Source organism: Trichoderma virens, assembly GCF_000170995.1.
Source record: "Trichoderma virens Gv29-8 chromosome Unknown TRIVIscaffold_85, whole genome shotgun sequence".
Lineage (NCBI taxonomy): Eukaryota > Fungi > Ascomycota > Sordariomycetes > Hypocreales > Hypocreaceae > Trichoderma > Trichoderma virens.
In genome coordinates this window covers 716,084-732,629 of record NW_014013664.1, presented here as the reverse complement: position 1 = coordinate 732,629, position 16,546 = coordinate 716,084, and the positions used below count along the sequence as shown (strand labels likewise).

The window sequence follows — 16,546 nt, the reverse complement described above, 5'->3', positions numbered from 1 at the left end:
TCTGCATCATTTTGCGATACCTCGTCTATTCCGAGGCAACTGCCCACATTCTCAATCCATTAACAAGGCTCATCGGCCATCATGATATCTGTAACTATACAAGCACTACAAACAGAACTCGCCGTTCCCCAAAGTTGTTGTCCATTGCTGAGACTTCCCCTAGCCTTTCCGAGCTCCCAACGCCACTGCTTTAAAGCAAATCAAATTATTCCCAAGCCTAAGCCCTTACACCACAGGGGGAAGGAAAAGAATCTCTCCCTCATCATCTATAATTGCGACCTCTGTTCCGCGAAGTGCTCCGGTCACTATCGAAGCTGCGGCTGCGAGTGCGACTGCGGCGTCGTGTATCACGATCGTCATATCGACCGGCTCCATTCCCTCCTCCACCGCCGCGTCGTCTGGGCGCTGGCGACCTGGATCTCGATCGGGACGAGTATGAGCCGTTGGATCGGCTGCGGTATCGATTGCCGCCACCGCCGCCGCCACCTCCTCGAGCAGAGGGAGCACCGCCTGGAGATCGAGCTGGCGACAAGGAGTTGGGTCGGTAGACATCGGATCGAGGACCGTATCTGCTTGAGGGCGAGAAGCGACGACGCCCACCACCTCCACCGCCGCCTTGAGGGCCAGAAGGCGGACCACCCCCACGAGAGCTTTGGAAGGGGACTCGGGGGTCAATGTTGGCACCCCGACGGGCGAGGGGAGGACCAGGTGACTTCCTGCGCGGCAATACGATAGAAACATTGATGACGGCGCCGTCGATTTGGGCTTCGTGCATGTATGAAATGGCCACTTCGGCGTCGGCTTGGTGTTCATACAGGATGTACGCGGTGCCCCGGTTCGTTCCAACTGCAAATACGTCCATCACATGTTAATTATGGGGGTCGTTCTACTGAGCTGGGGTGGGGAGCAACTGACAGGTTCTGTTCATCGGCAGGTCAAGGTCCTTGATGTGGCCAAACTGACCAAAGATTTCGTAGAGATGCTCTTCATTGACGTTCTTTGACAATCTCTCCACCACAATCTAGTTTGTCGCTGGTTAGCCTGGCTGCACTTCCATGGGCTCTGAATGGGCCATTCGTTGCGGATAAACGAACCTTGGTGGCTCTTCTAGGAGCGCTTTCGCTGGGCGAGCGGCTGTCTCTGCCACGCTCGCGACTCCTGTCTCGACTGCCGCTCCTGTTTCGTCCATTGCGACGAGGCGGAGTGGCTGATCGCGACCTGGATCGAGAACGCGACGGAGACCGCGAATCGTGGCGCCGGCGGCGATGGCTTGGAGGCGGCGAGCGCGAGTCGTTGGAGTTGGACCGTGGAGGCGTGCGCGATGACGCCCTGCGGCGGGTTCGGGATGGAGATCGCGACGCCATTGCTGATGCTGAAATGGCGGATCTTTGGTGCGTTGGGAGAGCTCAGCAGGGAGGTTCGAGCTTTCTGAAAGCCCGCCAGAGCTTATCGCCAATTCTGGAGCACTGGGACTGGGGGAGTGAATGCGTGGTCACGTGATGGCATCTGCTGCATTGGCAGCTTGAAGCGAGCTGAAAGAGCTGCAAGAGCCTCACTTTCTCCCTCTTTGGAGTTAGCCATGTTTTCTGAGATAAAGACCCCTCTCTTTGTCTGGGTATTCGATGTGATTATTTATTGATGGAGGTTGACGCTAATTTTTCCCCAGAATTCGTCGATATCCCTCTGCTCTGCTTTCTCCGAGGCTACCTCTCTGGGCCGCAATTGACTTATATCCACCACCCAAAGAGAAGACTAGTCTACACGACGCACAACCAAACATGACAACCGAAAGATACAACTTGGTGTGTCGGACGTCGAATATCTGCTTTCTACCCAAATGCCCATCTTTCTCGCATCCATACCCAGTCACTTGAGCAGCATACGCTCATCGTCAAGAGGGACTGCTCTTGTAAGTGTTCCACGTTTTGGCATATCTATTCACCGGCTCCCCTACTCTGCAGGAGTCAACTGAATCCAACATCCATTAACCATTGATATAGTTGAGCCTATTTCATGCTGCATTGGCTTATCGTCTCCCGGCTGGATGTCGCCAAATGTCTGGAGCACTCTCGTGATCAAGAACAGCATCTGGGTCAGAGCAAACTGCTGGCCGATACAGATTCGTGGGCCGCCGCTGAACGGGATATATTCCCACCTGATATCATGTCAGCATTCGCCGTCATTAGTGGAGGTTCGATCGGAAGAGTGCTTACCCCGGCCGGTGCGTTTCCCATCTCTCGGGCCGAAATTCGTCAGCATCAGGACCCCAATAGTCTTTTCTGCGATGCAAGCTGTGGGTTGTGAACCGACAATCGGTGCCTTTAGGGACAAAGAGAGGGCTCTGGCCATCAGGACCACCGCCTTTAGGCAGGACTGTGTCCCTTTCAGCAGTGCGCATGTTACTTGCTACAGCAGAATACAACCGTAAAGCTGCAGAGTTGTGTAAGTCTCCCGCATCAGGCTCAAAGACGGAAAGGCGATACTAACTTTCTTTCAGAACCATGTTCAGATATTTGAGGTTCTTTAGCTCTTCCCAAGTGGGCTTGCGACCATCCAGCTCGGCAATTTCGTTCCTCAGCTTCTTGAACACATCCGGCCGTCGTGACAGGACCCAAAAGAGCGAAGACATTGTACTGGCGCTTGTGTCACGGCCACCAAGAATCAGCGAAAATAGTTGATCTCGCACCTCACGGTGAGAAGCTCCAGATTTGATGATTTCGTTCATGAAGATGTAGGGTCTCTCCATCTTCTCCTGAGCGAGCGCCTGAGATACGTGTTGGTCGACAAAACGCTGGGTAATCGTGACGTATTCATCAAATTTCTTATCTGGTCGCAACAACACCAACCATCCTAGACGGGCGCGGTTCGTCGAAGTAGTGAGGATGTAGTCAAAAGCTGCCATGAACTCGAGAGATTCCTTCGTTGGAGACGTCAAAATAGAGGTTGAGTGTCCGAACCTTGCAAACATTTAGTACTGCTTCAGTGCGACGGTACCATTCTTGCTCACATGAAATCAGTTGCTACATCCATGGTGAAATGATACAGCAGCTTGTCGATATCAAACTTGGATCCATCTCGAGGAAGTCTCGCCAAAAAGTTCTCAACATGTCTATCTGTACACTCCAGATCGGCGATCTGATTTCGCACGAAGCTCGGGCGAATCATGGCACGTGCATGCTGCCATTCGGGTCCGTTGACAGCGAAGATGGCGTGAGGGCCAAGAGTCAATATGCTCACTTGCTGTCGCAGCGATTTCATCGGCCAGTCCTCGAACCGTGTCGATAGCAACGTCTTTAGGTTCTCTGGCTCCGAGGTAATAAGCATCCATTTACCCATAGAGCTGAACCAATATGTTCCGTTATAAGTCTTGAGAAGGTCATCCCACAACTGCAGGAGCCTATACTCCTTGAGCGCTTTGACGGAAATGCTCAGCATGTCCAGGCCTAGGATTGGGTCCCGGTGAGGATATACCGCGGCCAGCTTGCATCCATTGACGCGCGTCCCACGAATGTAGTGGTGCCTCCTGCGGAAAAGTGCGAAAATTGGAATCACGACAATGGCGGCTCCAAGGGACGCGTAGGAGGAGAATGGTGTGAGGTGCTGATCCGTGACAACGAGAAAGATGCGTTCAAGCACCGACCAGGCGATGTAAGTGCTAGTGAGGACAGCACCAGCCAGGGCCGTGATCTCACTCACGATGAGTGACATGGCGACGTCTTTGCTTGTGACGAGCCTGTGCAGCTGTCGACTAAAATATGTGTCTGTCTAGTGATCGCATACGAGTTGGCATCTATAGCCGTTCACACTACTTGGGGATGAGCTTCCGCATGATGAAACAGAGATTGGGGACAGTCTGGCAATATATACGAGCTTGAACAGCTTGCTCTGGTTCTCCGCTAATCCATCGCTTCTCCTTTCGTCACCTGTCCATTAACTTTCCACAAACGGTATGAGCAACGCATCCAGATTGACCCAGAAAGGTTCCATACGTCAGATGTCTCCAACAGGCAGCCAATAGCAGCAGAGGGCGGTTCTCTCCCCGCCACTAAGCAAGGCTAGGCTGCGAGAGTTATACAGCCGACTACCACCAACAAGACGCAGCTACCCGGTCCCAGCACGGAGTACCGTGAAATGTCGCATTGATTATATATTCATTGATTGCCTCATATTACGTTACAGTGCAAGGAATACTCGCTACACAAACGAAATAAACGAGTACGACGCGTGGGGTGAAACATACAATTCACCATCATGGAGCTTGACAGACTTGGCAAGCGTAAGACAAATATGACAAGTTGAGTTTTTCTCATTTCTTTTCTCCCTTTCATAGGTGGACATCTCCATTGATAACATTACGTGCTTGAGAGTATATTTACGCCCGTTTTTATGCAAGGAAGTGAATTTTAGCTCAAGCTATGGTTAGGTCTTAGCACTCCTTACGAGTACATCTTCGCGACGACGCCTTCGATGAGCTGGCAAAGTTAAAAGCTGCCAAGTCAGCTTTCGATTACTCGTACATCTTGTTTGAAACAGGTTTAGGAATATGGTTTTGCCCCGACCATGCACGGAGAGGTGACAGCTTCACATGCAAATTTGGTATGCAACGACCAGGGTGAAATTATAGATCTCATCTCGACCGTTACGGCACTCAACACCTGCAGCCTCGGCTGCCCCGCCTTTATAGCCGCAAATTGTCCTGCCCCATTGATACACCTTTAATATCCCCTTTTAATGTGCCAACAAGCATGAAACCATTCATGGCCCGTGTCCGCGGACATCGTACATAGTACTAGGTGACGATCGATACGCGGAGGAAGAGGCTCGGGGAAATATGGCATGGTAAGGCCGATGCGGAGAAGAAAGCCGCATCGGTTGTAACAATTCCTAGTGCTGCTACGTGGACCCTTCATTCTCGCGAGGATTGATTCGTGTGGTGAGCTCAGCAGACCTTGCCAAGTGTATATATTTAGCCTTTTACGGAGTATATGCCGAGGATTTGGAGATTTATCGGCCGTTGTATTCGGATCCGGAGCTGGTATAGGACCCGGACACGTTACATCAGATGAATAGCTATGTCCATACTCCGTACACTAATCATTGAGAACAGAAGCATATCGTGGTCTGTGATGGATGAGCTGTGTCTTGAAAGTTAGGCAGCTTTACTCTTTGGCCTCACTTAGGTTCTCTCCTTTTCTCACCCATTCTTCTTCGTTTGCTTACCACTAGCCAAAAGGAGTACTTGGCATGCTTCGAGCCTTTCCACGATAGAGGAGCATATGACCGGCGGGAAGGAGCGGTGAGAATTTAAGGCACGCTTACAAAGGATTCATGATTGATGCGAGAATGCAACCAAATAAAGAAAATAACTTCATTGATGACATCAAGGGTATCTATTGGGCCAAGTCCAGGCAAAATACTACCATATTACACCACCCCGGCCCAAAATATATGAATCATATTCTATCCAAGCAGACATTAAGCCCAAAGACCCCCAAGAGTCGATATAAAACTACTCCTCAGCTTTGTCAGTGATTTAAATTGAAGACGCAGATATAAAAATAGACACTTACAGCTCCTCTCCTTGTATGCCTTGGTCAGCTCATTTCGAACTTCATTCAACGTTGGATATGTATCTTCAGGATGCCATTTCTTGATCGAAATCACATTCTCCAGGAGATGGATACCCTTTTCTAATTTCCCAGCATCCAAGTATGCGCAACCAAGCTCATACTGCGTCTTCAAACGCAGCGGATGGTTCTGTTCAAGGCATTGTCGTTCTACTGCGAGAAGTTCCTCCAGTGCAGATAACCCTTTCTTCTCGTCGCCGGTTTCGAGATAGGCCAGCCCAAGGTCGTGTTCTGATGCGAGGCGCAAGACGTCGTCTGGTTCGAGGCGGCTTCTCCGTATGACGCATGCTGATGTTAGTGCTTCTACGGCTTCTTTCGCTTTGCCTTGCATCAGGTAGGCGGACCCTAGTTTTGCCAGGGTCATGGCTAGTGAAATGCTGCGGCCTTGTGTCAAGGTTTCGACTCGTACGACCTCTTTAAGAAGGTTAATCGCGTCGTCTAGTCTCCTGAGAGTCAAGTAGCAGCTTCCGAGTTCATACTGCGAAGCTAGCCTGTTGGGGTGGCCCTCGTCGAGATGAGTCTGGTTTTTGACCACATCTTCTAGAATCTTTATTCCTTCTTCAGCTTGGCCGTCTTTGATGTATGCCAAGCTGAGCTCGTGGCGTGCCGCGAGTCTGCTTGGATGGTTTTCTTGGGGGTAACTTGCTGAAATATCCGTCAAGATGGTGATGGCTTCCTTTGCATGATTCTGCTTGAGATATGCTGCAGCAAGCTGTTGCTTAGTACGCAACACGTCAAGATGATCAGCAGGTAGTAAGGACGATTTGATTCGGTCCACATCTTCGAGTAAGGTAATAGCGGCTTGAACTTGGCCATTGGCCAAGTAGCAACGAGCAAGTCCCTGACGAGATGCCAATAGTCCAGGATTGGCTTCATCCAGAATCGCCTTCTCGATATTTACAATCTCGGTGAGGATGTCTGTCGCTTCTTGGATACGATGGTTTTCGAGATAGGCCAGACCAAGCATGCGCTTCGATGCCAACTGATCGGGATGGGTTGCATCCAAACTAGTGGATTGCACTTTCACGACCTCCTCAAATATAGCAATAGCTTTAGAGAGATGTCCATCCATAACAAGACTCCTGCCAAGTTCATGTTTGGTGGCCAGCAAATCGGGATGACTTTCTGGCGCTGTTAGCGACAAAGCATCAATCGCTTCTTCGAATAGTGCAATCGCAGGTTTAACTTGTCCTTCAGAAAGATAAGCTCTCCCAAGCGCATGCTTCGACACTGCTCGCTGATGTTCGTTATCATCGACCGCAAGGTCTTCGAGTCGAACCACTTCTTCCAGTAAAGCAATAGATGTGCTTGTTTGTCCAGCGTTCAGATACGCAAGCGCAAGCGCATATTGCGCAGCCAGTCGGATCGGATGCCCTTCGTCCAAATTGAGTTCCTGTAAGGCAACGACTTTCTCGAGAATGTCGATGGCTTTAGAGAAGTCACCCATTTTCCCATAAGCATTGGCAAGCTCTGTCTGAGTCATTAACCGAGACGGATGAGCTTCATCGAAGACGCGTTCTTGAATGGTGGAGGTTTTTTCAAGAAGAGCAATTGCTTTTTCTATCTTGCCATCAGCAATATAGCTAACACTGAGTGCCATTTGTGTGTCAAGTCGGTTGGGATGATCTTCATCAACGCTTGAAATACTCAAAATGTCTTCGAATATGGCAATGGCCTCCTTTGTCTGGCCATTTTGGTTGTAGGCAGTGCCAAGAATATGCAGTGAAGCAAGTTTGACGGGGTGATCCGAGGCGAGGGATGATCTCTCCACTTTGGCAATTTGTTCGAATATGTCGAGTGCTTCCTTGGTTTGGCCATTGGCGAGAAGGGCTCTCCCAAGACCATCCTGTAAAGCTATTCGGTTTGGATGTTGACTACGAAGATGTTGTTCAGCCACCTGGATTGTCTGGTTGAAAAGTTCAATCGCCTCCTTAATACGATTGTCACTGAGATAGCTTCTTGCCAGTTCATATGCTGGTGGTATTCGTGTAGCGTCTCCTTCCTTTAAGTACCTCGAGTCAATCTGGATAGCTTGTTCCATTGCCTCAATAGCCTTCTTGATCTGGCCATCTGCGCGATAAGCGGTACCGAGCTCATATTTGAGTACAGCCATGGACCTTTCACTGATGTTGACTTTGGGAGATTGAATGCTGACCATTCCCTCAAACATGGCTATTGATCTTTTGATCTGTCCATTCGTCAGATATGCGCTTCCAAGCTCTGTTTCAAGTTTGAGTGTTTGAAAGAAATTTTGGTCATGGTTAGCTCTTTGGATATTTAATGCCTTGGTGAGGATGTCTACAGAGAGCTTGACATTTCCCCGATTGCGCTCATTGAGCGATTTCAAGTAGTATAACGGCAATAAGCCATCCACTGGGCAATCAGGCTGGACATCTAACCGTGAAAATAACCGTGTAAGAAGGCTGGTAAGCTCTTCATCATATCGTAAGCTCTGGAGAAGTTGTCCGATCTGAAAGAAGCATTGCACCGCGTGTGCTGAAGCCAGTGCGTCCTCCACATGTGCCGTTGCGGTAATCAAGAACGATAAGTGAGTCCCTAAATAATCACTATAGATCTTCCATTCAGTCGAAGCATATATCCATAGCGCAAAAATGCAGCTAGTAGATTGAAGTCGAGCATGTCTCTCTACAATCTCCTGACGACTTGCGATCCATTCGTGTACTAGTGGATGTAGTGAGAGGACGGCAACACCTCTCATATTGGACTCTTTTACTAGTGCCAATGAGCATAGTTTTGCCAGTGATGATAGAAAACGATCGCGGTCCCAAGAAGTATCGTGAGGGCCGAGGAAATCTGGTAGTTGGGAGACATGCCAGTCACAGAGATGGTCTATGGTCTCGTCTTCGGGCTGATTTTGCTGAGCCATCTTTATTCCCTCTCTGGAATCAATGAAGAGGTCCAATGGAATATCCTGGTAATGAATGGAGGAGAAAAGGTGGAGAAGATCAAGCGCATCCTGCTTAGCCCCTGTCTCAATTGCTTCAAGAGCTAGTACCGACGATTCGAAGGTTGCATAAACGTTGAGATATCTTGAACGCAGCTGAGACAGGCCAAACTTGAGAAGCCGTTCTCTCTGCTGGCGGAATAGTGCTGGGTAATCTGCCATGGGGTAGTTCTTGTGGGCAATATATGCACCAGCTTGTACTAGTGCCAGAGTGTGAAACCCAACTTCGCTCGCAATCTCCTCAGCAATGGGCAAACTTTCGGCGTGTAAACTCTCAGGGATTTCGGCAGCTTTGAATAGCAAGCTAACACAATCCTCTTTGCTGAGATTACCAATCTCTTCGTAGCCAGCTGTAGCATAGATCCTGCATTCAGGGAGTCGAGAAGTAATCAGCACCTTGCCCCGATCTCCAGAAGGGATATACTCCTGATAATCGATCTCTGGGTTATCAGCGTTATCCAAGACTAGGAGCCAGTTGTGTTTCACTTCAATGTTTGCCAAAAGAAGCGTCACGTCTTCGACTTCTGTGACATCGGATTTTCCCAGCGCTTGAGCAATCCTCTTGAAACCGACAGCAGCCACAGATCTGCTGCTGACATCTACCCAGAAGATGCCCCAAAACCTATCAAGCTGATGTTAGATGCACAAATAAATAGAACTAATAAAGAGAGATGGAAACATCATACAAATTTCGGACTTGGGCTACCACTTTCCGGCAGATTTCGCTCTTGCCTTGACCGCCAATTCCCGTAAGGACAAATCGCGGCTGATGGATTGAATTGTCGTCTTCAACCAAAATTATGCTGCTAATAATCCTGTTTACTATTTCATCGCGGCCTGTGAACAAATCATTCTCTCTCTGCGAGACAATGAAATGGACATTTTCAGCTATGCACCGGTTAGCATGCAGCACAGTCATTTGTAAAAGGAGCTCTTCCCCACGTACGACCCGGCTCAAGAGCTCTCTTCATGTCCAATGCTCTATCAAACTCTGCCGTAATCAGCCCCATAACAGGTTCGCAGGCCTCTGCGGTTGGAAATTTGCAGACTTTGCTATGATCAGCTGGGCGAGCCACCTGTTTCTCTTGATCCTCTGGGAGGTTCAGGACTGCAGATTCCTTTTCAACAATCTAACATGACAGACGGAAGAGTAAAGACCGCGTTAGCTCAAAGGACGACGCAAGCATTTAATATTTGTGTATGACGAACCAGTCCTAGCCTGCCGTAACTCTGCGTTTCATAAAAGCTTATAACGAGACAGGCGTCTGGCAAGTGGCGAGATTGTTCAAAGCGTCTTATCACGTCACGAGACCCCGACTTCAGACCGTCTAACAAGTCGTTGCTAGGAGCTCTTAGGCCAGTTCTGACAATCTTGGCAGCAATATCTCCGATTTCACTGTAGTTACCGCCAAGGTGAGGCGTCGCAAAGAAGACTAGAAGCCTGGTGGACGTGACAATGTTGCTATAAGCTGGATTGAGTTTGCCTTCAACAATTGCCTTTTGTAAGATTCGTGTAAGTGTAAGTCATGCACAAGCCAACGTCATCTCCGCCCAACAGCATTGATCAGCGACATGCACTTACGGATTTCACTACGATGCCGCCCATGCTATGACAAAGAAAGATAATCGGCCTGTGCGGTGTATCCTGTGACGTGTTAGACCATGGATATGGTTGGTCTCATTTGTTTGTCGTGCAGATCTTGTACCTTTCTCTTATCCTCCAGGCATTCCAACAGCATCCGTGCATGCTCATCCAGAAGCTTTGAATCTGACGCTCTGGCAGGACTGGAATTGTAGGCAAACAACATGACCCGGCATGGCCTTCCGAGCCTCTGGGGGAGAAAATCCCGAATCCATATCGATCCCTGTGAACGCCATGTAGCCCATGCATGATTTGGGTTGGCCTTGAAGTTGAGGCCATGAACAGCTACTACACTGCAAGAAATGAGAATGAGACTTCATTTAAGCCTAAGCTTATTGTATCAGTATTACTCACTCGATTTCCGGCTCCGCTACGCGAGTATCGCCATCTACCTCCGAATCGCCGTAAATCGTGTGTAAGCCGTACTTCATTCCGGCGAGGCGGTGATTTACTTCTCACAGGGAACTCAGTGAACAGTGGCGATTCCGCTCATGCATAGCTCAGAGGTTCCACGATCCAGCTCCTCAACGTGTGAGACCATCCACGTCGTAGGTAGCAAATATCAAACGAGCCACAAACAAGACGACATTGAAGTCTCCGGCCGGCATATCTCAATAAGTAGTAAAGGTAGAATCGTAACGCGCCCGCTCTCCTCAACTCGACATTTTCCTCGCGCTCTGGCGAACTGATCCTTCTGCCTGTTGGTCGCAGATGCGCGTAGCCGCCTCGCGCTGGGGCTGGCGGATGGACAGACAGGGGTCCTGGCAATATGATTTGATGGTGGCCTGCAATGCGTAGCACCAACATCCGCCTAGAAATCCATCGACCATGCATGTGTCTAAATGAGTTCAATTAACAGAACATAACGCGTAATACGAAGGGGGAGATAATAAGAGAGAGAAAACAAAATATTGTGGTAGCCTTGCAAACCGTCACACTTGCGACACTGTTAATACGCATCTTATGCTTCACAGGGTGCCAACATTAAGAGCGTCTAGCGTTCCCAAAAGAATAAGCTCAGTAATTAGACCAAGTCCCACGCGGAGACTTGATTTGCCCTTTAATCTCTGGCGCAAAATCACAAATATCAGAACAGTACTAGATCAAGCACGCACAGAAGACGTGTCACAGGAAGGGCACAACCATGGCATTGAAGCAAATAGACAGAATATACGCGTGAATACACCATTTGTAAACTGGCCGCTATGCTTCTGGCCCCTTCCCCCTTATACTCAGACACATACCCCAAAACCCATTGAACTCCGTAAAGCAATATTGCAATCCTCCCCGCCTTCCGTTCCGCTACATTTACATTTCAGGGATACCTTCGAACTCTGCGTATCCTAGGGCGAGGTTCATGCTGATTAGGCCCGAGGCTGAGAGGCCTTCAGCGCCTGGCTGGCTGCCTGAGCTGCACGGCGTAGTCGAGCCTCAAGGTTGGAATCACCCAGCATAGCCCGTCCATGCGAGATGAAGTCGTCATAGACCGGAGCCAGGGCATCAGATCGAAGATCGCAACCATAATAGAACAAGACGCTGCCATTGTGGTTGAAGCTGCCGTCGGCCTTCTCAAAGAACCAGGTCAAGTTCTCATCATTCTCACTGACAGTCCAGACAAGGCTAGGGTAGTCCTTCTTGATAGCGGTGAAAACGTTCTCGGCCACGTTGGTCAGCCAGCCAGACTTGGTGATGGCCAAAGTAGCAAGTGTAGCCATTGGTCGGTCTTTGCCGGCAGGGATGACAATCGCAACGCACTGCAGTGCATCATCATAGTAGGCAGTAAAGGGGTTCTCCTTAAGAAAGTCGACAAAACGGTCAACAGTTGCCTCAGCATCAAGACCCTCTCGGTCTCGAATTAAGCTTGCTTTGATCTTATCCAAATCCTGAAATTCTGACACGGAGGATGCCTTTTGAACCTTATCTCCTCGTCGGATTAAGGTACCGGCGCCGGAGTCCGTGAATAGTTCTTTTTGAAGATCGCTGGGGTGAATGATGGCAACGCTGGAGGTCCTGGGGAGGGTATCGAGGAGTTCCTTGATTTCCTTAATCTTGAGGCGCGTACCATATCGGCACCAAGGCTGTGCCATGAGGTGATCAAACTCCTCGTCCAGGTTAATGTGTGAGATCTTCTCTCCCTCGCCGTCGAACAAGCCGCCCTTCTCGGACAGATACACAACCTTCAAAGGCTCCAGTGCGCGGGCGAGTTCGGCTGCAGCAACGTCTGCATTGACATTAAGGATTTGGCCATTTTCAGTCTCAGCCATGGAAGTAAGAACGGGAATGTATCCGGCCTCAATCGACTTCTCAATGGCCTCCTTGTTAACCTTTGTAATCTTTCCGACGTACTGCCATTTTTCTTTGTCCAGGTAGTCAGCCATGAAGACACCGTTGATGGACCTGGTGGCAACACCCAGCTGATCGAGCCTGTCCACCAGCCTTAGGTTCTCTTCGAGGAAGAGCTTGCGGGCCACACCCAGTGTCTTGGCGTCGGTGACACGGATGCCCTCTTCGAATTGAGGCTCGACGCCAGCCTCTTCTAGGAGACGGTTCAGCTGAGGGCCAGCACCATGCACAATCACAGGGTAAAGTGACAGTTCGTGTAGGGTGATCGAGAAAGCTCGTCAAGGTAATCCTTCAATTCGTCAGCATACAGCCCACAATTCCAATTCATCCCCAGTTACGCATGCATACGCATGCCTCTGAAAAAACCATCACCAAGGTAGATGATAAAACCTACAGTCAGAATAGCACCTCCCACTTTGATGACGGCAAATTTCTTAGACGAGACCGAAGTGAAGAGCTGGTGATACTGTGCGCTTCGAGTCCTAGTTAGCGCAATTGCAGCTTCAGAGTGAACCGGAAACAAGGACAAGGAAATAAACATACCCCTCTCGCTTGCTACCAATGCTGCTCAAGGTCTGAGCAACAATCTCTCGAGTTCGGTCCTTCGTGGGAGGAGAGGCTAGAGTCCTCGTCGCTGACAGGCCCCTGCTACCGACTAGACTCTGGCATCGGACAACGTTCGAAGCAGATGCGAGAGCCGCAACACGGGGCGCACCTCGTCGAGCTCCGGCCCGCAAGGCCACAGAGGTTGCGGAAAGCATATTTCTCGAGGTATCTGGTCCAATTGACTGGGCAAGGGCGAAAAAGCAATGGCCAAAAGAGCAGAAATGAGGATGCGCAGGGAATAGATCAGATAAGAGTCACCCAGTTTAGTCTAGGAGCTGTGCCAGCCGCTGTGGGGGGAGGGGCAGAAAAAAATCGCCCCGAAACCGCTCACCACATACGGGCAGGCGGTGAATCTGCCCCAATCAGACATGGTGCTCAGCTGTTGGCCGCACATGAATGTGTTGCTTGCTTGCATAGGCGGATTGTTGTCTAGTGGTGGCGAGAGACCTGATACGCTACAATTAAAAATGGTTGCAGGAGACTGTGCAATTTACCAATAACGTCAAATTTGTCAAATGCCACATTTTGATGTGGCGGTTCCCGCTAAACACATCAATCTCAATTCTGCCTCAAAAGCATATGTACCTTGAGTTTGGGCCGAATCTCACTGGCTCTTTTGAACCTCGGTAGGCGATAGCATAAGATGACAGTAAAAGAATGAATTCATCTATAGAGAGTGTGCGACCAGCTCGTTCAGCAAGTCAGTCTTAGGTACTTAATAGCTACAGACGCACGTCCTCGATGTTGGTCCTCAAATCCTCAACGCATAGACCATATAACAAATTAAAGTAAATACATCCCGTTTTATTAATTCTGCTAAATACGGAGTATGTATACCTAGTAGATTTATATACAAAGTACTAGTACTCCGTAATAACTACCTAATAAAACACTATCGTTACGCAAAATACAGATAACCTTATGAAGACTGAGGATTCCTGGGGGCCTGTAATAATCTATTCTTCCTCCAAAAACATATCATATTTCAAAATATAACAGGCATTCAATATATCTGGAAACAGGATACAAATCAGAGATAGTTTGAATAATACTCGTTTTTTAGGACCGGTAGAGAGCGCACATTATCTCAATTGGTCGGGGTGAACGCCTAGCCTGCAAAACATATACATAAACCAGCCTGAGAGCGTCCCAAGGCTACATCTCCCGTTAAAATAGTCCGAAGTAAGTCTGAACAAACTCCATCATGACACAGAACCCTCATCCAATAGCAATTCATAATCTTTCAGTTATAACGAGGCTTAGCCCGTAGTCGTCCAGAACAGTATGGTCTGGTGCTCATCAAAGACCTCGTAAATCATGGGTACTCAAATAAGGAAATTGAACATTTAACGGGTGGCAACAACTATAATTCACAGTCAGAAATCTGCTGCAGCGTTTGCTCATATTGACAACTTACCTGATGGAACAATGATGACAACCAAGAGGAGGATAATTCCAACAACGATGCAGACTCGCATCTTCATGTCTTTCCACCACATTGCCTTGCGAACTCGGTTGGCACCACGACGGAAACCTTGTGCGGACTCTGCCAGGTTATCCGTCTTATCTTGCAGGACATCCAGGCGGTCGCCACGCTGAGCCACATTCTCGATATTCTTTCGCATTACTTGGACGGTTGCATCGATTTCCTAGTTAGAACGAAAAAGTTAGCTTTACCTGTCACTGATTTTATCTCTCTCTCTCTAAGAAAATCCCCCAATAAAAACCAGGCCGCAGTCTCGATTTCGTTTATCGCTCAGCGGTGAGGCCAATCAATAAGCGCATAATTGTTTGCCAAGCAGTTTTTAACTCTGCAGTATGCAGTCTCCCAGATATCAAAGCAAACGGGATCTCATCTCAAGCAAATCATAGGTCTAATCTTCGCATAACTTACACCTTGAAGCGCCTGCGTGCGCGATACGCCGCCAGCTGCTTCGGCGCCGTTCTTGGGAACGTAAGGATCATACGGAGCGTCGGCCATTTTGAGAGGACAGGGTATTCAATACAGCAAGCTCGGACGAGGAAAATGCAGGCGAGAAAGCGATCGCAGCTGTGAAGCGGATTCGGGCGACAACGTTGAAGGTGGTTTGTTGTTGGAGTGGCTTGAAGAGACGACGATTCGTAATGGCGGGCAGGGAATTTGAGGAAGACAAGTTTACGTTTGGTCCGCAGAATAGCCCCCTCGACTAGGGAGCATACCTGTTGGAGGCGTTGCCCCCGGCTGACGACAGCGCGGAGTCTACGGAACCAAGACCCCCAGCCTCACGGGTTACAGGTAGATAGCAGGTACTGCACAGGTACCGCCCGTCCAGTCTCTGGCGCATTACGGCGGCTCACTGCTGCGTAACGCCTGCCTGGGAAGTGCCTAATAGCAGCAGATCCCGTTCGATTATTACCTGGGCAATAGGCGTAAGCCCGTATCTTCATGTGAATCTATAGACATTGCATCCAAGCCTCCCTTCTATTACGCACGTTTGTCACTTTCCCAGCGATTTGTAATGCCATAGGAAGGCCGGAGAAGCCACCGGCATCGCCATCCTGAGGCTCCGGGACAGGTTCAGACGAGAGGTACGGAGCGGTACATGGTTATCGCCTGTACCGCTACTTTGCCCCGCCACACTGCCTCGCCAAAGAATGTGGCTCCTCAACGTCTTCTCACTCGCACACGTGATTGCTGCCGCCTCGGTCAGAAACCGGTTCAGCGGGCTAGCGGCGTCATCGAGTGATGCTGAGCCAAGAGGCGACGATGGGAGTTGGAAGAGGAAACGGATTCTGCAGCACGTACTCTGTAGAAGAGCTTGGATCGTCTGGAGAACGACGTGCAGATGCTGTCGATTGCGGTGGTACATGCTACGAGTACAAGGCCGAGGCACAGACCGTGACACAGTTGGACACAGTTGGCCCGAAGCTGAACCACGACCATTGTCGCAGGCCGGTTTCATCGAGAATAGACGAAAGCGCGACTTGATGCATTCCTGTTAGACAACGAGCGGCTAGCCTGGCAATCGAAAACAGTCTCGATCTCTCTCGCTCGCCTCTCTCTTACATTGTGCAGCTAAATAAAGCAGCAGTGTAAGCCGTCCAAAGTAATGGACGGAGCAGCAGTACTTGTGCGGGAGTCACTGGCGGACGGCGGCCGTGTTCAGCGACGCAAACGGCTCCGGCCGCATCCAATCCGTACAGTGCATTACGAAGCCTCGTCCATCTGATGTACCTGGTATGAGAGATTGTTGGTTTGCTACATACCTAGTACCTTGCAGTCAAGTACCTGAGTGAGGTTGTAAACTTAATGCGTAAAGTATGTACCGTACCGCGCAATATTCGTTGCTTGGTTGCTCAAGCGTTGCTAAGTGTCGGCTAAAA

The 16,546-nt window shown here is 49.5% G+C and overlaps 4 protein-coding genes across 4 annotated transcripts; all 4 read right to left on the bottom strand.

Moving 5' to 3' along the window:
• Positions 1-13: 13 nt before the first annotated feature.
• On the bottom strand, positions 14-3,708 carry TRIVIDRAFT_210109 (uncharacterized protein; the record flags this gene model as incomplete). The annotated part of the gene is made up of 7 exons (XM_014097600.1): positions 14-846; positions 916-1,021; positions 1,095-1,466; positions 1,955-2,155; positions 2,214-2,430; positions 2,488-2,957; positions 3,008-3,708. 6 exons carry the CDS (start codon positions 3,706-3,708, stop codon positions 925-927), a joined length of 2,058 nt encoding a protein of 685 aa, XP_013953075.1.
• A 2,397-nt stretch (positions 3,709-6,105) lies between these two features.
• On the bottom strand, positions 6,106-7,668 carry TRIVIDRAFT_158061 (uncharacterized protein; the record flags this gene model as incomplete). The annotated part of the gene is made up of 1 exon (XM_014097599.1): positions 6,106-7,668. A coding segment is annotated over one exon (1,563 nt), but the record flags the coding sequence as incomplete, so codon positions are not given.
• A 3,930-nt stretch (positions 7,669-11,598) lies between these two features.
• TRIVIDRAFT_57695 (uncharacterized protein) lies at positions 11,599-13,338 on the bottom strand (the record flags this gene model as incomplete). Its single annotated transcript, XM_014097598.1, has 3 exons — positions 11,599-12,851; positions 12,968-13,050; positions 13,121-13,338. 3 exons carry the CDS (start codon positions 13,336-13,338, stop codon positions 11,599-11,601), a joined length of 1,554 nt encoding a protein of 517 aa, XP_013953073.1.
• Positions 13,339-14,583: 1,245 nt separating this feature from the next.
• TRIVIDRAFT_43757 (uncharacterized protein) lies at positions 14,584-15,164 on the bottom strand (the record flags this gene model as incomplete). Its single annotated transcript, XM_014097597.1, has 2 exons — positions 14,584-14,832; positions 15,078-15,164. 2 exons carry the CDS (start codon positions 15,162-15,164, stop codon positions 14,584-14,586), a joined length of 336 nt encoding a protein of 111 aa, XP_013953072.1.
• Between the last annotated feature and the right edge of the window lie 1,382 nt (positions 15,165-16,546).